The sequence below is a fragment of the Macaca thibetana genome, chromosome 16 (assembly GCF_024542745.1).
Source record: "Macaca thibetana thibetana isolate TM-01 chromosome 16, ASM2454274v1, whole genome shotgun sequence".
Lineage (NCBI taxonomy): Eukaryota > Metazoa > Chordata > Mammalia > Primates > Cercopithecidae > Macaca > Macaca thibetana.
The window spans coordinates 76,461,096-76,487,059 of NC_065593.1; the positions used below are offsets into that span (position 1 = coordinate 76,461,096).

Consider the following 25,964-nt stretch of genomic DNA (forward strand, 5'->3'; position numbering starts at 1 on the left):
TAAACTGGCAGGGTTGGACATACTGAGAAGCAGTATTTCTGTTTAATGCATGTCATGAATGATATGTAATGAATTTCTGAGGATAATTTTTATACTTAGTTTTTATTTTATATGTCAACTTTACTATCTAAACCCTGAATAAAATTTTCCCAAATGTGTGATGCTACTTCTAAATGATAATTGTAACATTTGAAAAAGGTCGTGGGTTGGCAGGTGGTTCTTTCAGAATGTTTTTATTGATAAGCAGGGCATAAAAGGGCATACTGAGCCATAAGATACACATATCAAATCTCTTTTCTCTCACTTTACTTATTTCATTAAACTAAAGTTATAAAATTTACAGAATGATACAGATGTATATGTAATTTTTTTTTTTTAAAAAATCATTTTCAGAAATCAGAAACGTGAACATTAACCAGAAAAGGGGGAAACAGAGATGTTCAACCAACTCTGGTACAACTCAAAATACTGCTCATTGTGCTAGCTAAACAAAGTCATCAAAACTGACAACACCACATAGACAACTCTAAAATGACCATATTTCTTGGCTGGGCACAGTGGCTCACACCTGTAATCCCAGCGCTTTGGGAGACTGAGGTGAGAGGGTTGCTTGAGCCCAGGACTTTGAGACCAGCCTGGGCAACATAGCAAGACTCTATCTCTACAAAATAATGAAAAAATTAGCCAGGTATGGTAGTGCACGCTTGTAGTCCCAGCTACTCAGGAGGCTGAGGTGGGAAGATCTCTTGACCCCAGGAGGTTGAGGCTGCAATGAGCAGTGATCGTGCCTCCACACTCCAGCCTGGGTGACAAAGCAGGACTCTATGTCTTTAAAAAAAATAAGTAAAATGAAATGACTGTATTTCTTAACTTCTGAAATTCTGCCAATGACATGAATGACTGATGGACAGGGTGAGGATGCGTATTTACACTTAAGAAAGGCCAGGTGAACTGAAAATGTCCTCTGGAACACTCTGCCCTCTGGTGTTTAAAATCCTCCTCTAAGAGGGAGTTACTCTGCCATGCCATGGGTTTATTACTCTTAGGGGTTGAATGTCAATTTGGGTGCATAATTTTCTATAATCAGAATATATAGTTTACAATTATAAAAATTTCTATTATAATGTGAACATATATTCTGTTCTAACCTTTGTATTATCCCATACTGCAATTTATTTCCTGTTCAGAGAGTTACTAAGGATTTCTTTTGAATCGTGGATATTTATTTGACTTTTGTGATGCTTTGTGACTGAAAAGTATTCCTCATGGCCAAAATTATTTAGCCCTTAAACTCTACATGACACTTTCTAAACTGCTCACATTCCACAGCACGTGGGAAGTTAAGCAAGTAGAGAAGGACAAGGTCAATTAAGTAAAAAAATTAGACTTCCTAGGGACCATGGCATAAATCATGGTGAGTTTTCTGGGGAAGGTCACAGAAGAAGGATGGACAATGAAGAATTTTTTTTTTTTTTCTGTAATCTTCATGGTATTTTCTATGTTTAAAACTGATAGCCAATTATTGGAACCACAACACAGTAGCTAAAGAGGATATCAAATGATTGACAACTTTTTCACATGCTAGGATTCTTTTTATTTCCTCTTGTTTGTCACAAGAAGTGCCTGGCACAAAAAGAAACTCTACACACATTTCTGTATTCCTCTCAGCCTTAAGGTGTTGTTATCTACACTTTACATATGAAGAAACAGAAGCTCAAAAAGAACTAATCTGCCCAGAGTTTACCAATGAATATGTAGAATTCTAAATGGGTTCTGTGTTCAGCTGGGTTCCTGACCAGTGTGACCCTATCAGTTCTTTTGGGCCTAGAGTTCTGAACCTTAACCCTGCCACATTATAGACATTCCATAAAGATTTGTTGAAAAACAAACATTACCTTACACTGTGTCCTCAATGTTAGACATTTTTCTTGGTGCTGACTACTTGTCCTCCCTGGAACTTTGCTTACTGCCTCCCGCTAGATTCCCTTGGATTAACAGGTTCCACTTACTTCCTGTGACACCCAACGATTACCCTACTGCTGATCCACCCTAATGTTTAGGGTCTGTTTATGCATCTACTTCGTGAGTGCTACCACACTGTTATCTTACTAACTTGCCTTCTCCATCTCAGGTCCTAGGTATCCTTGGTTTGACCCTTCATTGGTCACAGCACTAAAAGGAATGCTGGACCATCAATTCAACACTTCAGATTCAGGCAAACATTTCTTTTAAAATGTAGAGAAAAGAAGCTATGAGCCAATGGTCAATAATTTTAAAAGAAAATATGGTTTGAGGGTACAGATTAAAAATAAAAAGCAATGGCCGGACGTGGTAGCTCACACCTGTAACCCCAGCACTTTGGGGGGTCGAGGCAGGCGGATCATAAGGTCAGGAGACTGAGACCATCTTGGCCAACATGGTGAAACCCCATCTCTACTAAAAATACAAAAATTAGCTGGGTGTGGTGGTGCATGCCTATAATTCCAGCTACTCAGGAGGCTGAGGCAGGAGAATCACTTGAACCTAGGAGGCAGAGGTTGCAGTGAGCCGAGATTGTGCCACTGCACTCCAGCCTGGTGACAGAGCGAGATACAGTCTCAAAATATAAATGAATAAAATAAAAAGCAATTTATACAATCATAAACATATGGAAACATCTAAAGAAATAAATATTGCCATACCAGAAATTTTTTGATAAAGACAGATTGTGCCCGAAGAAGAAATACACAAAGAGAGAGGGAAATAATCAAAGATGAAGAGTAGAAAACCATAATCAAAGATGAAGAGTAGAAAACCATTTAATTATACTGTCCAGGAAGAATACTGCCCCAGCTGAGAAGAGCTATGTTTTGAAGATAGCAAAAAGGATTATTGGGATATTTTTAGAATTAAAAAATGGACAAGGACAGGACAGATCTTCTGCATGGGAAAGATAATCATGCAGTGATTTTATAATAAGCTTCATTTATGAATCACCTTCTACAAGCTAAACTCTTTACTAAGTTCTTAACATATATCTTATTTAATAAATTACTTTTTTGGCGGGGAGACAGAGTCTCACTCTGTTGCCCAGGCTGGAGTTCAGTGGTACTATCTCAGCTCACTGCAACCTCCGCCTCCCGGGTTCAAGTGATTCTCCTGCCTCAGCCTCCCGAGTAGCTGGGATTACAGGTGCATGCCACCACACCCAGCTAATTTTTTTTTGTATTCTTAGTAGAAACAGGATTTTGCAATGTTGCCCAGGCTATTCTCAAACTCCTGAGCTCAGGAAATCCTCCCACCTCGGCCTCCCAAAGTGCTGGGATTACAGGTGTGAGCCACCACTCCCGGCCATGATATCTTATTTAATCCGTACAATACTCTGTGATGCAGAAATATCAATAATATAATACAGGTAAGAAAACATACTCAGAACAGTCAAGTGACTGTATGCCAAGGTCATACAGCTAATAAGTAGCAGAGTCAGAGTTTGAACCCTAGTATATCTGACTCCAAAGTTTGCCATGCCTAACAATATCCTGCTCTAAGCATGAGACAGAACAATCCATGACTCAGCCCTTGGTGCTATGGTTTGAACGTGTCCTCCAAAATTCAGGTGTTGAAATTTAACGGCCAATCTGACAGCAAAGAGGTAGGACCTTTCAACGGTAGTTAAGTCATATAAAGGCTCCTCCCTTTGTGGCTTGGATTAAGACCTTATAAAAGAGGCCACAGAGTTAGGTTCTCTCGCACTTCCACCTTCCCTCAGGTGCGGACACAATGTTCCTCCCTCCTGCAGGATGCAGCAACAAGGTGTTATCTTGGAAGCAGACAGCAGCCCTCACCAGACAACCAAACTTCCTGGAGCCTTGATCTTACACTTCCCAGTCACCAGAACTGTGAGAAAATAAATTTCTGTTCTTTATAAATTACCCAGTCTCAGAAGTTTTTTCTTATAGCAACCTAAACAAATTAAGCCAACTCTGATTGTGCTTTAATGTTCTCCATTAAGAAAATTATATTTAAACTAATAAACATCATTAAGAGGTCATTAAAGACCAAATTTTGAGGACAAGTTAAAATACACATAATCAAAATCCAGGCCCAAACAATTTACCTTTCAGAATTCTAAAAGGACAGGAAGACATGAACATGAAACTATCAATAACAGTTTCTATAAAACCATGCAGGAAATTCACAGAACTACAGGACTAAAGGATGCCAAAATGTGGATACTAGGAGTTTCTATAAAATTTCTCTAAAGAAAAAAAATGCTTACTGAGAGTTGATAAGGGGTCCCAAGGAAGAGTAACTTCAAAGTAATCTCATGTCCATTTTCATATGGTTACTAGAGCAGAAGATCATGAAAATAACAGTTGCACTACCATCTTGATATTAGACAGGCTGTAAATAAAGTCTTTTAAGCTACAGAAAAGTACACATGATGGCTGCCTTCCAGGATGTTAGACTGCCATGTGAAAGAGGTTAGTTTATGCAATATAATTCTAAAAGGCAGAACTAGGACTAACGGGTAGGAGCAATAAAGGAGGGCATTTCCATCCATGTAAATTGGAGAACTGCCTGTTAAAACTATTGAACAAAGGAACAGGCTATGTCACAAAGAAGAAAGCTTACCATCATTGAAAGTGTTCACACAGAGACTGTTGACTATCCACTAAGTTTGCTGTGAAGATTAAATTTGCTCATATACGTAAAGTACTTAACACTGTCTAGAACAGGGTAACAGCTCAAAAAATATTATCTTTAATTACTACTACTATTATTATAACTGTATTACTTGTAAGTTTAGCTAAAACTTGCCTGTAAAATCATCTAGGTCTGCTGACTCTTGGAGATCTTTGATTTCTATGGTTACCAGGCGAGTCATAATTTTAAGTTTTCTTGAGTCAAATTTACAGCCTATTTTCTTCCATCTCATTCAAGGTTTTTTTGTGTGTGTTGTTTTGCTATAAAGCTATATGCTGTATTCTCTTATAATAAAAAGATTAGTGACTAACTTTTCGCTCTGTATGTTATGTTTTCTCAATCCCTCTTTTTCATTTTGATCACTTCTATCAAAGATTCCTCTATTGTCTTAGTATTTTCAAGGGAACTGTGGCTTCACTGATCAAGTACTAGTTTTTTGTTTATTCATTTTCTCTTTTAACTTTATTGATTACTTCATGTTTACTATGTTTTCCTCAATCTCCTTGAGTTATTAGTTCATTTATTTTCAGTACTTCCTGTTTTCTAATAAAAGTATTCAAGGTAATGACCTTTCCACAGAGTATCACTTCGGCTACATTTAATAAGTTTTAATACATAATACATGTTAATTTCCAACTTTTTTTTTCCAATTTTGGTTTCTATTTTAACCCAAAAGTTATTTTAAAACTTAAAAATTTTAGAAGTAGAAAAGAAATTTCTCCCTATCTTCTTTGTTGTTAGATTCTATTTTGATTTTCAATGAAAAATAGGTGCATTGTCCAGAGATTTATGGCCAAAATACATAATCAACTTTTTTTATTTTTACTTATTTATTTATTTTTTTGAGACGGAGTCTCGCTCTGTCTAATGAACATCAAACTGTTTTCACTCCAGGCTGGAGTGCAGCGGCACGATCTTGGTTCACTGCAACGTCTCCTGGGTTCTAGGGATTCTCCTGCCTCAGCCTTCCGAGGAGCTGGGACTACAGGTACGTGCCACCACGCCCAGCTAATTTTTGTATTTTTAGTAGAGACGGGGTTTCACCATGTTGGCCAGGATGGTCTCGATCTCTTGGCCTCGTGATCTGCCCACCTCGGCCTCCCGAAGTGCTGGGATTACAGGCCTGGGCCACCGTGTCCGGCCTAAAATCAACTTTTATAAACAGTTCATAAGTGCTGGAAAATAATACAAGTATAAGAAATCTTATGTTTTTCAGTATGAGGTTCTACACTCAGCTGAATTAAGCTTTCAAAAACTTGACACATGTTAACTTTACATATTTATGGGGTATATGTAATATCTGGATACAGTCATACAATATGTAATGATCAAATCAGGGTAACTGAGATATCCATCATCTCAAACACTTATTTCTTTTTGTTTAGAACATTCCAAATTTTTTAGCAATTCTGAAATATAAAGAGTTGTTTATTAATTGCTTATTATTCAAATTATCCATATCCTTTAATGAGCTGTTCATTTTATGAGGCATGAAATCTGCTTTAACGCATTTATGCCTAGTATTCCATTATTGGACTGCTAAGCTTGTGGGAGTTATTTATATCTTACTGCTCAAGGTCATGGCCAAGGTCTGATTTTTCACATGAAAAAATTTGTAGCCTCAGGCATAAATGGGTTAAATATAAATTCATCAACTTTCCCTTTGGTTGCTAATGTTTAATATATAAAGTTTTTATTTTTAAAAAACTTTCTTATTGAGATATAAGTACAATTCAATGGATTTAGTACGTTCACAGAGTTGTACAACTGTCACCATAATTTAAGTGTAGAACATTTTCATCACCCCAAAATGAAACCCTAGACTCTTAAGCATTCACTACCTATACCATCGTTGGTGACCCCCTTCCCTTAAGTAACTACCAATTAACATTCCGTCTCTATAGATTATTTGCCTATTCTGGACATTTCATATAACTGCAATTGTATAATATATGTTCTTTTGTGACTGGTTTCTTTCACTTAGCGTCAACATTTTCAAAGTTCACCATGGATCATGAAAGCATTTATTTTTAATGCCAAGTAATACGAATATATCACTTTTTATTTATCCACTCATCAGCTAATGAACATCAAACTGTTTTCACTCTTTGGTTATTATGAATAATGCTGCTATGAACATATGTGTACTAGTTTTGGTGTGAACATATGTTTTCTTTTCTCTTGGATAACTTTATACATTTTGATGCCATGTTGTCTCATGCATAAAAAAGCAATAATCGTTAACATCAACTTCATGAATTGTATCTGCATAAAATATCAAATAAAACTTTTTTCTTTGTGTTTAATATTATTACAAATAATACTATCCTTTTCTCAACATTTATTTGGTATATATATTTCATCCCTTTATTTGCAAGCTTCCTCTCAATTTGTTTAGAAGCATCTATTATAAATAACATCTCACTGGAAATGCTTTTTATACACTCTGATAACTTCATCTTTATAAGGGAAACTGATATCACTTTCTTGTGACAACTAACTTATTTCATCTTATGTGGCTTTTAAAAATATTCTTCTTATTGTTTTTCTTCCATTCCAATTTTCATCTAACCTGACAGAAATGAAACCATTTCATTTTAAAAGTATAAATGACCTGTTATTTTGGCTCTCTCTTCATTAAGGGTCATTTGGGCACTTTTGCAAACTTTCCCTAGTGGTGGCTGAATAGAGGCAGGAAGACAGGGCTACTATATTTCAATGGAATACATACAGTATTACTATACCTACTACAAATAATCCTTTTATAAATAAACACTGCAACAGTATAAATAATACTTCTACTCTGTATGAGTGACTTCCACTCAAATATGAAAAAAAAAAAAAAAAACTAGATTACTTTCTTGTCTAAAACCTCACAGGTTAAATATAAAAAGAGAAGATTTAATTATTTTGAAATCCAGTGTATGTAAATATCACAAAAGGATTATTTATTTGATAATTTACGCTGCCTTTTAGGTGTTCAACATATACGCAGTGGCAAAGGCTCACCCCTTAACCAGACTTTCGTCAGGCTCCTCTGATCCCTCTTTTTTTTTTTCTTTCTTTCTTTATTTTTTTATTATACTTTAAGTTCTAGGGTACATGTGCATAACGTGCAGGTTTGTTTCAACGCTCTTGCGTGGGCCTTGTCCTCAAGCCTCCTGGCCCAGTCGTAGCAAGAATCCTGCTAACCCAGTTTAGTGAGAATCCCCCTACCCTTGATAATCTGGTCAACATGGCTTGCCTTCAGCAAGGCACTGTTTAGTGGTTCGGCAATAATCCTCTTACTCTTGAAGCCTCTTCTTAATAATTTCTCATCCACTGATTCTATCCTCCACCCCACTCTTCTCCTTGGCTATAAATACCCAACATTCTTTACTGTATTCAGAATTGAGCCCAGTTCTATACTATTGCAAAAGAGCCTTACTAAAATCTGTTTTTACCACTTTACTGTTGAGCTCTGGTTTTCTTTAACAATACTGACTCACAATAATTGAAATTATTATATTGAATTAAGTAATAACCCTCTAATATTCTCTACTTTTGATTTGGAAGACTACAGAAATAAACTCTTCAAGGCCAGAAATGGAAATAAGGCCCCTCCCCTTTTATCCAATCCTACACTGTTTTACAATAACCTAATCTTTATCTCATAAACCAGAGAATCTGAATTAGAAATAGTTAGAAACCGAATTAGAAACAGTACCCTGGTACTGTCTAAGGTCCAGACCTAATAGTTCAATTATTCTATTATTCCAAAAGAGCTTAAAAGTCTTGGTATATATTTCCTCATTTAATCTTACAAAAACACGTGGTCTCTAACAATTAGCAATGATGGAACTTAAGACTACCATGCATGTCTCCTATATTTTTTAATCTAACAAATTCATTATACTATATTATGAATTCCAATGTTTATCCTAAAATTGCAAGATATTTACTCAGATGCCACAGCATTATAAGTACGCTGAAATAAATCTTGACTATAGAGACTAATACTATCTACAGGACCTTTATAGTTTCCAATTCACTTTTCAATAATTTTTCCAGGATGTTTACAAAACAAGACTATGTTTCCATTTTTCCAAGATATAAATGAGAAGAAAAATAATATTTAATGTTTGTTATATGCTAGACTGTATGTTTAAGAAATCTTAATCTTGCTAGCAATTCTGTATTTTTTCCCATCATAAAATTCACCACAGTATATCTTGAATTCTAGTACATTTTCAAAAATTGCAAGATAAGTATATTATTATGCAAAGAACATATCATGAATATACTTGTATCAGACTATGTAGAATAACACTATGTATAGGCCATTTTTAATGTCAAAAGAACTTTTCAATGGTTTCCCCAGGATGTTTCTGGAACAAGTAAATGTTTCCTTTTTATTTGTGGCTTTGGCCATAGCTAGCATCTAAAATATCCAGGTTCAGCATGATCAGATCAGTTATTGTGACTTATTTGCCATCCAAACTGGATTGCCACAAGGTCAATCCAATCTATTGGCAACAAATACTTTTAAAATCAGGCCATTTCCCACCCCAGAGATTAGATAATAGTCTATTTGATGTTGGTATTTGAAGATTACTCCTCAGAAAAGTAGAGGGACTTACTTAGCGTAATTAAGTTTCTTGAAGGCTACCTTGCAAAAGCTCAGAACACATACTTGACATAGCTGATAAACAATACCCACATCTCTTTGGAAACTATAATAATAATTGTAGCTAACATTTTGACTACTTACTCTATGCCAGACACTGTCTTATGTACTTTACATGTACTAATTAATCTAATTATCTTATTAGTCCTATGAGGTAGATACTATTATCACCCCTAGTTTAGAAATAAGGGAATTGAAGTACAGAGACTTTAAACAAATTTGAGCAAGATTACACAGTTACGAAATGACAGGGTTCATTTTGTTATACTGTCTCAAGAGATTTTGCATTTTCAACATGATAAGACTTACAGAAAGCTATACAGCAACACTTATGTCATCCCTCTCCCACTTCTGATTAAGAGTTCTCTCTCTAGGCTACCAACAAACACACGCATGTGTGTACGTATGTGTCATTTAAAAACACACACGGGTTCCTATTGAGAAATATTTGGATTTTCATTTTTTGCTATATAAACAATATCACATGTATGTACACACATACATACACATTTTCAAATCTGTTCAAGCTTATCTGTAAAACAAACTCTTAGCAATAAAATTGGCTTATTACGGATTATATGCCTTATAATTGTGATACATATTGCCAAATTGCCATAAAAATGGTTGTACCAATTTTCACCCCTACCCGAAGTATGTATATGCAAAATTTAAGTTTCACTAAATTTAACAAATGTACATAATGGGTAAATAATATACATTCCGTAAGAATGAATGAAGTTTTAGCACTCCTTAATCATCTATCTATGCTGAGGATCCTTATGACACTATGGGAAAGCATCTTGGAATGAGCACTGGGCAAGAATCTGGAGACCACAGGGAGCCTCTGCTTACTGTCTTCCACATCATCCCCAAAGCACAGCAATACCTAAGTAAGTCCAACAACCTTGAAACGTGCCCAATTTTTAGGTCTTCTTTACCGCTTAAACCGTTTGGCTGTATCTTTTATTACCTGAAACAACAAAAATCTTAACTGATATACTAGATGCTCTGGATGAGCTATTTAACTTCTCTAAACCTCGATTTTCTTCTTGGAAAATGAGACATATCTGGAGGGACTGGGTATTAATCCTAACTCTGACCGCTGCCTAGCTGTATTATCCTCCACAAGACATTTTACTTTCAGCAAGACATTTACCTCTCTGTGAACTTAATTTGCTTGTCTGTAAAGTGGAGATACCAGTGACAAGAACACAAGCTAATAAGTGTATGCCACACAACAGACATTATAATAAAAATTATTGTCATTATTATTGCTATTACTTATTAAAAAGTGCGACTTTAAAAACCTATAAAGCTTTAAAGTTCCCACTGGTGTTTAACATGAAAAGCAATTTTTACAAACTTCTCAACAAATTTAAACAAATTGTATTAACAATAACAACACTTTCTGAGCACTTAAACATAGTTTTTAAAAAGTATAAAACAATGTGATTATAAGAATAATACAACCACCCATGAAGTCGGTTGTATTATTGCTATCCCCATTTTACAGATGAAGAAACAGAAGCAAAAAGTCATGACGTGACACTCAGAGCTGGAATACAAACTCAAACAGTCTGACCACAAAGTCTGTGCCTCTCTTGAACATGTTTACTACATTAACTTATTTTTGTACTGACTAGAGTGAGGTGTGTATACATTTAAAAATTAGTTTTTAAGCTCTAAATTATATCTATTCTTGAGCTGGTCTTTACCCATTCTTACTCCCTCCAGACTGAAAATGAGTCAAAGTATTTGGAAATGGACCTATATCTGCAAATGAGTCTTTACCTACATCGGCATGGAAGACTAAGATAAATATGTTAAGAGTATAAAGGTTACACAGTAACAATGATAGGAAAAGGATACTCCTTTGTCATATCTTATAAGATGAAAACATAAGTACCCATCTTATCAGAAGTGAAGACAATGACTAATAATGACTATTTAAAGATCAGGAAAACCTATGCACCTGTCCCCCAGTATCCATGGGGGACTGGTTCCAGGACCTTCCTCGGATTATGCTCAAATCCTTGATATGAAATGGCACAGTATTTGCATATAACCTATGCACATCTTTCTGTATGCATCAAATCCTTTCTAAATTACTTATAATACCTAATACAATGTAAATGCCATGTAAATAGTTGTTAGACTGTACTGTTTAGGGATTATTAAAAAATCTACATGTTCAGTACAGATGGTTTAAGAAAAATATTTTCTATCTGTGTTTGGTTGAATCCACGGATGCAGAGGGCTGACTGCCCAAGGCTAATGAACATGTGATATTCTAGTCCCTCATACTTCATTCTCTACATATTTGCCAACAAGATTTGACTACAAGGTAAATTGGATCATACTACTACCTGTTCCTCCTCTGTTTAAAATCCTACAGTCAGAGCAGGCGCCTTACCATGACCCTAAAAACTCTGGCTTCTGCCTACCTCTCCAACTCTTTTTATTTATTTATTTATTTATATTTTTTTTAGTGGTAGGGTCTTGCTTGCTGTTTCCCAGACCTGAGTGCAGTGGTGCGATCAGAGCTCATTGCAGCTCCACCTCCTGGGCTCAAGCAATACTCCCACCATAGCCTCCTTGGTAGCTAGGACTACATATGGGTGGCATGCCATGACACCCAGTTATTTTGTTTGAATTATTTTCTGTAGAGACAGGGTCTCATCATGTTGTCCAGGGTGGTCTCGAACTTCTGGCCTCAAGCAATCTTCCTGCCTTGGCCTCCAAAAGTGCTGAGATTACAGGTATCAGCCATTGTGCCCAGCTCTAACTCATTTTTTATTACTGCCCCCTTCAGACTTACTCTGCTTAGGCCACACTTGCCTTCTTTCCATTCCTTGAACATGCCAAGCTCATTTCTGCTTTAGGACTTTTGTTCTGACTGTTAGCTCTGCCTGGAAAGCTCCGATCCCAGATCTTCCCATGGCTGGCTCCTTCTTAAATTCAAAACTCAGCTCAAATATCTCCTCCTTTGACTCTCTCCAGTCATTCCATAGAAGGAAACTCTACCTCAACCCCAGTTTCTATCCCCTTCTGTATTGCATTACCTTTGTAGTACTTGCCATTATTTAAAATTCAAGTATTTATTTACTGGCTATGCATTTATTATATCTTCTCTCAACTGAAATATAAAATCCTTGAAGGCAGGGGTCTTAGTAGTCCTTTTACACCACTCTATCATATCTAGAGCAGTGCCTACGCATGTAATGGGCCTTAGACAAATATTTGTGAGATTAAGTAAAAAGCATTGAAAAATAATAAGCAAACTGCTTTTAACTGTGCCAGAGACAAGAGACTATTAGAAAGTCACAAAGAAAATCGAATATGATGACTCTTCTGGACCTATTCATTCAGTTTGGTTGGTAATATGAATACATAAAAGGCACCTGAAAGTCCGAATGTATTGAAATGGAGAAATTACTAAGTGTAGTCCTAATGGCCTGATTAAATTACTGCATTTTGATAATTAATGCCAAGAAAGAACCATTCTTTGGTAAACATTTCTTCACGGTCAGCTAATTTTTTTTCCATTCAACTTCCCTTTTACTTACTTATAACAAGATATAATTAGAAAAGAAGGGGTAACTGAGGATTAGGCAAGAAGGAATAATTAATGAATAATCTACTAAGGTTTTTATTTTGAATTTCAAAGTAATTTCATTCCAGGTTAAACTAGACAATTCTTATCCTCTGTTTCACTTGGCAGAAAATTGACCAAAGAAACCTTTTCATGACATACACTTTCAGTAAACAGTTGTTTTCTTCCAAAATTTAAAAATGCATTCTTAATTACTAAATTTTTAGGCCTTTGATAGTCTTCAGTAAATAAAACTATTTGAGAAATTACAGAAGCTTCAAATACTATAAAATTAAAACTCAAAAGTTCATACATGTCATTAATCAACTACACTTTGCATTACTGTTTCACTACAGTAACTCTGTGATATTAGGTATGTTATCGACTTTGTTATATTTAATAGTTATCTCTTAATAAAGGTTGACTATTAAGTTGACATTCAAATTAAGATAGGCAAATGGGATAGGAAAATGGTATCTCTAAAACTTCAGGTAATCCAGCTCACTTCTGCATAGAAACTGGACTTGCTAATTTTTCCACTGTGTGTGGTAAAATGAAGCACATCACATGACAGCCAGCAGATATGGGATTTTTATATTTTTAGTAATCAATAATACCTTTGACTGTAAAACAAGGAGAATTTCTAAGCACTGAGATTTTATTTAAGCCTAATCACATAAAATTCATCATATTTTTGGACATTAGAAGGCAACTGGTATTTCAGGATATTATGTTATTAGGCTATTTTACCTATTTTTTTAATCTAATGACCAAAGTGTCTTTAGACTGAAGTATCTAATGACCAAAGTGACTTTGATTCACTTATTTTTTTGAAAATGCCAATAATACACAATGTAAAGAGGCATAATTTACACTTTGTAGAACTATAGAATAAAGAAATGCTATTATTTTGATGAAAATTATAAACAGTGAAAAAGTTTCACTCTGCATAGACAGAAGTGCCCAAAAATTCATTTCTCCTTTTATTTTATTTTGAATAATGATAATCAAACTTCTCTGCTGTCTAGCTCAATGTCAGACAAATAGGAAATAGTTGATATATCCTTTGTGGATAACTTAATTTCATGCCTCCATGCACTTATAACCCAACAATACTAGTCAACTTACTGACATCAGGGATGTATTGATAATGCTAGAAGAAATCTAACAAAGTGACCCAGGATTACATATTTTCACACATAAGCATTCTTCAACTATATATTAAAATTTATTTACTGAAAAAATGTAAAAGGACAAAAGTCCATTTAATAAAGACAGTTTCACACCTAACAACTTGATCTAAATGGGTAATACATATTGTGAGATCATATTAAAATCAATATAATCCATAACTTATGAATTATTATAAATATCCTAAGAAGTTAATGTCCAGTGTAGAGGAAAATATCTAAATTATCTTTTAAAAATAGATATAAAATATACAAATAACAATTTCAAATAAAATACGACTGATGTACCTTTGCTGAACTATCAAGCTCCTATTATCCTAAAATTAGAATGTCTCCATCTGTTAATCTGACATGAACAAGCTTATAAATGAAATCAGAACAACAGTGTATTCTGGCAAAACCAGAAACTTCCTGAAAACCTAGAAAAATATGTTCACAACAGATGGGTCATTTAGAAAATAAATACATCAATCTGTCAAACTGAGCACTGTTCTAATTCTCTAAATTAAAATCATTTGGAGTTCTACTTTTCAAGAGTCTGTGACATTAGGAAGGCCAGACAGGAAAAACCTAAAGATGCACATATACACATCTGACGTGACCTAAAGTGTCATATTGTTAGGTTTCCTGTTAAACATACTAAATTTAGGTAAAGTCCTTACCAGTTAACTTCTTCACAGGCTGGAGCCGAACACTGATAGATTGATGTGTGAGTAAGGGGGAGGATGGAAGAGAGCGAGACATGCCCTCCATAATCCGAATGTGCTGCATACCTTCACTCACTGGAAGTGGCGGGACGGCGTAGTCTGGCTCAAAAGCACAGTCGCTTTCTGTGGAGATGCCACCTGTTAGTAGGGGATGGAACAAAAGAGCTGGTGAGAAAAGATCCTGCCTTCCCTATTAAAATACATCTTATAGGATAATTCAGAACAACAAATACTGACTTTTCACTGTGAAAAATCAAATGAAGTATTTTCACTACATGCATTCATTTCCACACTTACTATGTACTCAATTCCAGGTCTAGCACTAGGAAACTGAAGATGAGTAAACTAAGGTTCCTTCTTATAAGGTGTTCACTGTCTCATGAGAGATGCAATCATATAAGGAAATATAAGAAAATATATTTCCAAATAAGTTGTACAAAGAAATGATCTTACATTTTTTTCCCCGATAAGACACAAATGAAAGGTATTTATCTGCTTAGCAAGCCATCATGTGCAATTGCTAGTAGCATCACTGTAACTCTACTTCTTTCTCCCCACCTCCAAGAAAATACACAAAAATTCAAATGGTTAAGGCTGACATTATAATATAATGATCTTTGAATCTAATTTTTAAAAAGAGTAATTATATGCTGTTTACTTCTATTTATATGCTGTTGACTTCCATTTCTGGTAATGGCAGAATTATGTACTTCAGATCAACTTTTCCCAAGGAAAATTAGAACCATGAACATATGGTATAAAATTATATATAATAAATTTTTACATATATATATTCTGTGTGCGTGTGCGTGTGTGTGTGTGTAGTCTAAGGCCCACCAACGGGTGAAAGTGGTGCTGGCAAAACTCCAACACTTTTGTTAAAAGCCCAAAGAACTATACTGTAGGAGCAAGTATGAACTGAAACTTGACGGGCTCTCACGGGAACTAAAGCTCAGCTCTAAATATTTCCCATAAAATTAAATTAAGGCAATCTTGGATTGATCGTGCCTGCTCAAAACAAACATAGATCTTTGTGGAGGAAGGTAATATCATCGTAGGTCTCAAATTATTTACATAATTTATCACATACAGCATCTAGCCCTTAATTAACAATAACAGAGATAAGATAACAAGAACAAAGTAAATCAGAGAAGCCATATAAACCAGAAATAGTCTCACAGAGAATACTGAATACAAAACAATGAGGGACAGAATTTAAAATAATATGCTAAATATGTTTAAGAAAATAAACGTTCAAAATTTTAGCAGAGGAATGAAATTATGAAATTAAAAATTTAATAAATAGATTTAAAGGTAGATTAGACACAAAAAAATTAGCAAACTGGAAGATGTGTCAGAAGAAAACATTAAAATGATGAATGGAGAGTCCAAGAATGGAAATGAATTCTTAGATATGACACCAAAAGCACAAGCATTAAAAGAAAAAATTAATTGGATTTCATCAAAATTAAAAACTTTGTGCAACAAAGGATACTATTAAGAGAGTGAAAAGACAATGCTCACACTGGGAGAAAATATTTCCAAATCATGTATCTGATAGGAATCTAACATCTAGAACAAGCTTATCTAGCCCACGGTCTGCACGTGGACAAGGAGAGCTTTGAATGTGGCCCAAAATAAATTTATACACTTTCTTAAAACACTACGGTTTTTTTGTTTGTTTTTGCAATTTTTTAAAGCTTATCAGCTATCGTTACTGTTGGTGTATTTTATGTGTGGTCCAAGACAATTCTTCTTCCAATGTGGTCCAGGGAAGCCAAAAGATTGGACACTTCTGATTTATTAGGTTGGTGCAAAAGTAATTGCAGTTTTTTTTGCCATTACTTTTAATAGAATGTATAAAGAACTACTTCAACTCAACAACAAAAAGACAAACAACCCAATGTATAAATGGGCAAAGCTGGTTGTCTTGACTCATGCCTATAATCCCAAGACTCTGAGAGGCCAAGGCGAGTGGATCACTTGAGCCCGTAAGCTTGAGACCAGCCTGGGCAATGGAGTGGGATCCCATTTCTACAAAAAATATATTTTAAAAAACTAGCCAGGTGCAGTGGCATGTACCTGTAGCCCCAGCTACTTGGGAGGCTCAAGTGGGAGGATCACTTGTGCCCAGGAGGTTGAGGCTGCAGTGAGCCATGATCACACTACCGCACTCTAGCCTGGGTGACAGAGTGAGACCATTTCTTGAAAAAGAAAGAAAGAAAAAAAACCTTCAAAGTACTTGAATAAACATTTCTCCAAAGAAGATACACAAATGGCCAATAAGCACATATAATGTAGCTCCACAATCATTACAGAAAAACAAAGCCAAAATGAGAGAGACCACTTTACACCCACTAAAATGGGTATAACAAAAAAATGTTGGTGGCAAAATTAAAACCTTCATACACTGCTGGTGGAAATGTAAGACAGTGGTTCCTGAAAAAGTTAAACACACAATTACCATATGACCTAGCCATTTCACTCCTTTGTATATATCCAAAGATATGAAAACAGGTTTTCAAGCAAAAACTTGAACATGAACGTTCACAGCAGCATTATTCATAATAGCCAAAAAGTGGAAACAACCCAAATGCCATTAACTGGTGAACGGATAAACAAAATGTGGCACATTTATACAATGAAACATTATCTAGCCATAAAAAGAATGAAGGTCTGATTCATGCTATAACATTCAAAAGCCTTGAAAACATACTAAGTGGAAGAAGCCAGACACAAAAGACATTTGTATTACTCCATTTATATGATGTGTTCAGGAGAGGCAAATCCACAATCTGCCATGTTCTCTCCATTTCTTCAACCACGACCTTAGTTGAGGCCACTATTATCAGATCTCAAACTTCTGTTGGGAGAAATCTAGGATTTATTCTCTATCCATGGATTTCAGGAATTTACCTAGGATATATCTTAACTTTTTTTCTTCTCATTCATCTCCGGGTCCTTTCACTTACTACACTGACTAAATCTTCTCTTCCAACTTTTCTTTTCTCTCTCTTTGGAATTCTGGTCAGATGAATACTGTATCTCTTAGACTTACTTTTCAAGTCTCTTCCTCTCATCCTTGATTTCCAATCTTTCATGAATATATATTTGACATTGATTCATATGAAATTGCAGTATTTTATAGTTACGTAAACAAAGAGGCATGCCATTAGTGTAATTCCTTAACTGAGGAATCTTTTTATTGAAAAAAATCAGCATTAGATTTTTGGAAGCAATATATTTGATTTAGGGAAGCACCTCTTTTCACGTAAAATGTTCCAATGTTAAAAATTAGCTGATAATTTTAGAATCTAATAACACTCCTTAAGGAATAATACTGCAATTAGTCCAGTTTGGCTGTCCTACTTTACTTCTCTGCTTAAAAATATTTTCTTCCATCTTCTTTGTCCTATAAATTGTGCCTGAACTCATTGTAGCTACAGAGAAAAAACTAAAAATACAAGTTTAAAGGACTGGTGAGCAGAGAATCTGATTATATACCAGTTTTTCCTGGGTAACTAGCAATCTCAAAATCTCAGTGGTTTACAACATTTCCTGTATGCTCATGAGCCTTCAGACTGACTCTGAGTCAGCTGATCTAGGTTGGGCATGATAGGGCTAGCTAGATATCAGTACTATGGTCAGGTTCAAAACTACTGCTATGTGTCTTCAATACTGGGCCCAGTCACTAAAGGCAAGTGAATATATGTAGCATGTTCTTCTTGGCAGAAAAGAAGAGTGCAGGAGGCCAAGTCGAATCAGAGGAACATACTTAAGACTTCTGCTCAAGGCTGGGCACAGTGGCCCACGTCTGAAATCCTAGCACTTTGGGAGGCTGAGGCAGGACAGTAGCTTGAAGCCAGGAGTTTGAGATCGATGTGGGCAACAACGTAAGACACTGACTCTACAAAAACTAAAAATATCTGGGCATGGTGTCAAACACCTGTAGTCCCAGCTACTTGGGAGGCTGAAGCAGGAAGATCAATTGAGCCCAGGAGTTTGAGGCTGCAGTGAGCTACGATCATACTACTGTACTCTGGCCTGGGCAACAAAGTGAGACCCTGTCTCAACTGAAAAAACAACAAAGAAAAACCTCTCTGCTCACTAACATTCCACTGGCCTAAGGAACTCATGGACCCAAGAGCAGCATCAGTGGGGCAGGGACATATACTTGGCCTATACCACTGGGAGCTTCTGCAAAGTTGCATAGCATAAGGAATACATGTATAGTTTTATAACATGAAGTAAAAAAAAAAAAAAAAAAAAAAAGGGGGGGGGGGGGGTGGGGGGAGTCCAATTTACCAAGCATATAAGACAGCATCTACTGATACTATGCATTACTCAATCTTTATTTTCTATCTTTCTTTTCCTGCTTCAGTCAACCAAATTAAAAGTGACTGAGATAATGTGATGGAGATGTGGCAGAATTTAAAAACTGCTAACTTGACAGAAAAAATTCAGTTATGCTGGACACCTGGTGACTAGACATTCAGAAGTTGAGCTCAGAATGCACCAGAGTCTAAAGTGTATGGACACCAAAGAAATGTCAGGAGTGACTATGATCCAATTGAGATTTCAGTCATCACGAAGTATTATACTTAACATAAATGATTATTAGATATTGAAGTTCAAGTTAACAGAGAAACTCTTCAGTTGAAGACAATACATATTCTAGAGAACTGCCTTCTAGTTTTTCAAGTCATAAAAATAACTGCAAATAAAAACCCAGAAATCAAAAACCTCTAGCATAATATGTTCATTTGGTGATAATTCAGTGAACTGTATACATCATTGGCGATTTTTTCAGTTTACATGCCATGCTTCAATAAAAGTTTACTTTTTAAAAGTACACAGGAGAAAAATATATAGCATGGTAATAAACTGACCCCTAAAGACAAGGCAATTTTGCATATGTAACACAAGCAAAGGAGTTTTGCCTAAATTATTTCAAATGTCCTTTTAACTCAGAGCTTGTATCATCACTCTGTGACTCTGTAACATCCTTACAAGTCCATACATCAGGCAAGAAACAGGAAGTTTAACAATGAGTATAGGATCATATGATCAGACAACACGATTGCCTATGTAAAAATTCAAAGATGTCTACAAAAAAGCCATAAGAAAAAATAAGTTAGTAAGGCAAATTCACAGGTTACAAAGTTAAATGTACAAGAATCAAGTGTCTTCCTATATGCTAGCAATGAACATTTGGAAAATTTTAAAAAACATTTAACCAACATTATTACAATAACACTACAAATATAAAATATTTATGAATACATCTGACAGAATACATACAATGTACTCTGAAAACTACAAGAAACTGATAAAAGTAATTAAAAACCTAAATGGAGCCAGGAGTTGTGGCATGTGCCTATAGTCCCAGCTACTACTTGGGAAGCCGAGACAGAAGAACTGCTTGAGCTCAGGAGTTTAAGACCAGCCTGAGCAATACAGTGAGATACCGTCTCTAAAAAAACTAAAACAAAATCCAAAAAACCTAAATGGAGCAATGTACCGTGTTTATGGATCTGAAGACTCCATATCACTATGTCAATTGTCTCCAAAGTGATCTACAGGTTTGAAGCAATCTCTATGGAAATATAGCAGACAGTTGTTTTTATAGTAATCAACGCGCTAATTTTAAAATTTATACAGAAAAACAAAAGAACTAGGATAGCCACAACAATTTTGAACAAACAAAACCAAAACTGGAGTCCAAACAGTACCTAATTTCAAGACCTGCCATACGGTACAGTAATCCAGAGCTTAGATGGTGTTAGAAAAACAATGGACACAAAATGAATGAAACAGTCTAGAGCATCCAGAGAAAGAATCACACATATAGCCAAGTAGTTTGTGACAAAGGTGAAAGGATAATTCAATGTAGAAAGGATATTTTCAACAATTAATTTTGTAACTACTGGACATCCAGATGCAAAAACATGGACCTTGAAGCATACCTCTACTCACGAAAACATCAAAGAGAAATTAGTCACAGACTGAAAATGTTTAAAAAACAAAACTATAAAACTATTAGAAGAAACTATAAAACTATAAAATTATAAACTTTTTAGAAGAAAACATAGGAGAAAATCTGTGTGACCTTGGGTCAGGCAGATTTCTTACAAAGGATCCCACTTTTTATAGGGTTCATATAAAAAAATTGGTAAATTGGAATTAATAAAAATTAAAAATTTCTACTCTTCAAATGATACTGTTACAAAATGAAAAGCAGTACTGAATGAAAGAAAATATCTGCAAAACACATATCTAATAAAGGACTGGTAGGCTATAAACAACTCTTAACTCAGGAACAAGAATGCAAACTATCCAATTTTAAAAATGGGCAAAAGATCTGAACAGACACTTCACTAAGTAAGAAACATGGATGTTAATATGTTTGGATATCTCCTATCTCATGTTGAATTGTAACTACCAATGCTGCAAGTGGGCCTGTTGGGAGGTGTTTGGATGATGGCCAGCGGGGGATCCCTCATAGCTCGTTGCTGTCTCGTGACAGTGAGTTCTCATGAGATCTGGTTATTTAAGTGTGCAGCACCTCCCTCCACCCCTTGCTCCTGCTCCCGCCATGTGAGAAGGTGGCTTCCCCATCCACCTGCCACTATGACTGAAAGTTCTCTAAAGCTTCCCTAGGAGCCAAGCAGATGCCAGCACCATGATTCCTGTACAACTTCCAGAACTGTGAGCCAATTAAACCTTTTTCTTTATATATTACCCAGTCTCGGGTATTTCTTTATAGCAATGAAAGAATGGCCTAATACAGATGCTCAACATCATTAATCATTATGGTAATCCAAACTAGGAGTTACTACTACACACCTAGTAAAATGGCTAAAATTAAAAAACAAAATACTAGCAAAACCAAGTGCTGTCAAGAATGAACTAGAGATCTCATATACTGCTGGTAACAATATCAACTGGTATATATAAGTTGGGAAACAGTTTGACAGTTTGTAAGTAAACCTACCATATGACCCAGAAATCCAGCTCTTAGGAATTTACCCACGAGAAATGAAGATATATGTCCCTCCTCCTACACACAAATAGCACACTTATTATTACTCTCCACAAACTGAAAAGTACCCAAATATCCATCAACTGATGAATAAACAAATTGTGACATATACATACAACAGAATCTTACTCAGCAATAAAAGGAATGAACTTCTGATGTGTGCACAAAACTAAGAAAAGGGTAGTAAAATCAAAAGACTACATACTACATGGCTTCATTTACAAAATATTCTGGGAAATATTATAGTATTAGAAAACAGTTAAGCGGTTGCTAGGGATTAGGTTGAGGGAGACAAGTGATTACAAGGGCGCATGAGGGAACTTTTTATGTAAATAAGCTATATGTGATTTAGTGGTATTTAACATGACTATATACGTTCGTAAAAATTCATGGTATGTACACTTAAAATGGCAAATTTTACTTATGTAAATTAAATTTAAATAAACCTGACTTTTTAAAAACCTACAGTAATTTGTAATAACATACTCACTGTACACTTATGATTTGTGAACTTTTCTAATTGGATATTTTATCTCCAAAGTCCATTTTTAAAAAGTACTCAAAAGAAAATAACAGCACAGGTGGTAATCTGGTCCCTAAAACGAGTGTAGGCATGTCAAACATAATATACACAATAACAATGCATAATTTCTCAAAGGGCTTTATGTATGTCTGAAACAATGGGGTTTGGCCTAAATTATTCCTAATGTTCTTTCATGCAAAGATTTATACCACTCTGAGACTACAATTATCTCACACAATCACACACTATTAAATACTAAAAAAAAAAATAAGCAGAGAAAGTTTAATAACTAATTAAAGATCATAAAGTCAATCAGCAACAGAAGAAAATTAAAACCCAAATCTTTACCATGGTCTACAAAGCTCTACATGATCTGGCTCCCACCTACTTAATTCTCTCACCTCCTCCCCTTCCAACTTCTCTGACTTCATCCCTTCCCACTTTCCGCCTCAATTCACACAGCACTTATCATTACCTGATATGACTTTCTTCTTTTATTTCTCTCACTCCTCCAGAATGACAGTATCTTAACAGTAGGGACTTTCTCTCGTTTGTGTATCACATAATTCAGCCTGACTGAGACATGGGTATTAGGGCAGCCCCCAGCTGGACAGAGGGGCAAAGCTGACTCAGGCCTCCAGTCTTCTGTGGAGACTCAGCTCTGGCCCTTCCATCTGCCTGCACTACTCTGTCCCAGGGTCTTCTTTTGGTGTTTTTGTCTCACAATCTCAGCACAGAAGGGACATCTTTACTTGCAGAGGCTTTAATGCCCTGGCTAGAATCTCCAGTGCAGACTTGAACAGAAGTAGTAACAGCAGACATGAGAAAAGGAAAAACTTTCAGCTTTTCAATACTCTGTCTGTATCGGTGGGATGCAAATAGAAAGGACTCCTGATGAAATAAATTCTATGAATGAAATCTATATGGAAAAGCCTTCAAGAGGAGTGCTAATGTTATTCTACAGAAATCACAGGCAAGAGACAAACCATGAATGTAAAGATTGTACAAAAGCCTTCAGTAACCATATTCCCTTCAGAGACATGGGAGAATTCAAAATGAAAAGAAACCCTTTGAACAATTTCAGAGCAGGACAGTATTTGATCTATATTTACCTCCAAAACATACATGAGATCTCACACCGAAGACAAACTTTATGACTGTAATCAGTGTGGAAAGTTCTTCAAAAACAGCTCCTGCTTTGTAGTGCACAAGAGAATATACACTGGGCAAAAACTCAACACAAAGACTGTGGGAACCTTTAGTAGGAGCGCTCATTTTACTGTGCACTGGAGCGGATATCCACGTTGGAGAAAACTCCACAACAGCATTGACTGGGAAAAAGCAGAAACTTTCACCTTACAATGGCTATACACATATGAGAGAAACACTATGAATACGATAAATTCAGGAAAAGTCTTGAGCAGGAACTTTAATATGACTGAACATGTTTAGACACATTCTGGGAAGAAAGGCTATAAATGCAATGACCGGGAAGGTTTTCAGAAGTTATTCAACCTATGCCTATGGAAAAAGGTGAGGACATATAAACGAGAGAAATCGTATATGTAATGAATATGTTAGAAAGGCTTCAATAGTCCTTCTTGCCTTTAGAGATACGAAAAGTCACACTGGAAAGAGACTTTATATACCACATAGGAGGGCCTTCAGCCAAAAATTTTCTCTTGTTCTACATAAGAGAATTAATACAAGGAAACAAACCATATGACTGTTTAAAAAAAATCAGTAAGGATATGTATTTGAAAAATATAATTAGGTTCCAATTCCAGGAAAGATGGAGTACACATACCCTATCTTGTCTCTCTCATTGAATACAACTATAAACCCTGGAAAAAATGCACAGAGCTTAATTCAAGTTTCCCATCTGGCATGTAAGGAATTTAGAAGTCTTCACTTCATCTAACATGTAAAAAACTAAACACAACGAAAAATCAACAACTCTTCTTACATTCTTTAGAGAAGTGAAGTTACAACGTAAACTGCTGTGCCAAAAGTTGGAGGGACAGACAGGTGACTATAGAGAATAACAACTTACCAATGCAGAAACCCACAAGCAGCAACCTCAGTGGGAACCAATACAGAAGCAGGAAAACCTCAACTGTAGATGATGAATTATTGGAGGCTCACACAGACAAGCCTGAGAAATCAAAATTCCGAGGTGACCCAGTTTCAGAGGGGCCCCAATCTTTTGTGAGTTTTATCTCCTGGAGCACTATGAGGTGCTCAGTAATTATTGAAGAAAAATCCACTCCTGCTTCCAGGAGGGCCAGAGGGAAGGTAACCATTTTGAAATGTACCAGAGAATGGTATTCTTAACCATTAGGAGAAATTATTTTCCCAGAGCTTAACCAAACTTGTGAATGAAAAATACCAAACTTCAGCCTCCTCCAGCCATCCTGTTCCACCTAACTATGAGAAAGGGAAAAACAAACAAACAAAAAACAAAGAAAAAAACAGAGAAGCACTGGTAAAGTTCACAGTGAAGGGGCACAGGTTCACCAAAAGACAAGAACTTACGAAAGTACCATAGGATGCTTCCTTTTCCCAAGCACCTGAACACTACATTACTAAAGGTTTATTCACCACAGTTCCTTTCACTCAAAACATCATGTCTACCTTTCAGTAAAAAATTGCAAGACACATAAAAAGGGGAAAGATACTGTTGAAAGAGACAGAGCAAGGATTAGAAACACACCCAGTTACAGTGTGTCCGGAGTTGGTTCCTTCCGATGGGTTCCTGGTCTTGCTGACTTCAAGAATGAAGCGCAGACCTTCGTGGTGAGTGTTACAGCTCTCAAAGGTGGCACGGACCCAAAGAGTAGCAAGATTTGTTGTGAAGGGCAAAAGACCAAAGCTTCCACAGGGTAGAAGGGGATACAGATGAGTTACCGCTGCCAGCTGGTGTGGCCAGCTTTTATTCCCTTATTTGTCCCCGCCCATGTCCTGTTGATTGGTCCATTTTACAGAGTGCTGATTGGTCCACTTCACGTAGCACTGATTACTGCATTTTACAAACCTCTAGCTAGCTACAGAGCCCCGATTGGTGCGTTTTTACAGAGCACTGATTGGTGCATTTTATAAACCTCTAGCTAGCTACAGAGCGCTGATTGGTGTGTTTTACAAATTTCTTGTAAGACAGAAAAGTTCTCCAAGTCCCCACTCGACCCAAGTCTAGCTGGCTTCACCTCTCAACAGCAGGGATTAAACATCCTGCTATACACTGGTTCTGACTATAAATATAAACAATTATTATTAATATGCTATGAGATTTCATGAAAAAAAGTAGACAACATGCAAGAACAAGTAAGTAGCATAAGTAGATGGAAATTCTATTAAAGAATAAGAAAATGCAGAGATCGAAAACATTAGAATAGAAATTAAGAATGCCTTTAATGGGTTCATTAGCAGACTGGACATGGCTGAGGAAAGAGTCTGGTCTTGAGGATATGTGAATAAAAACATTCAAAACTGAAAAGCAAACAGAAAAAAGAACAGAACACCTAAGAACTGTGGAGCCATTACAAAAGGTGTAAATATGCA

General features: G+C 35.9%; 1 protein-coding gene across 8 annotated transcripts in view; it reads right to left on the reverse strand.

Annotated features, from left to right (window-relative positions):
* TANC2 (tetratricopeptide repeat, ankyrin repeat and coiled-coil containing 2) overlaps positions 1-25,964 on the reverse strand; it is a 468,803-nt gene that overhangs the window by 319,216 nt on the left and 123,623 nt on the right. For 5 of the 8 annotated variants that reach the window (XM_050764933.1, XM_050764936.1, XM_050764935.1 and 2 more), the window contains one exon: positions 14,797-14,979. In XM_050764933.1, coding sequence (XP_050620890.1) covers positions 14,797-14,979 — 183 coding nt within the window. The remainder of the gene's footprint in view (positions 1-14,796; positions 14,980-25,964) is intronic. The other 3 variants (XM_050764941.1, XM_050764940.1, XM_050764937.1) reach the window with 1 other exon arrangement.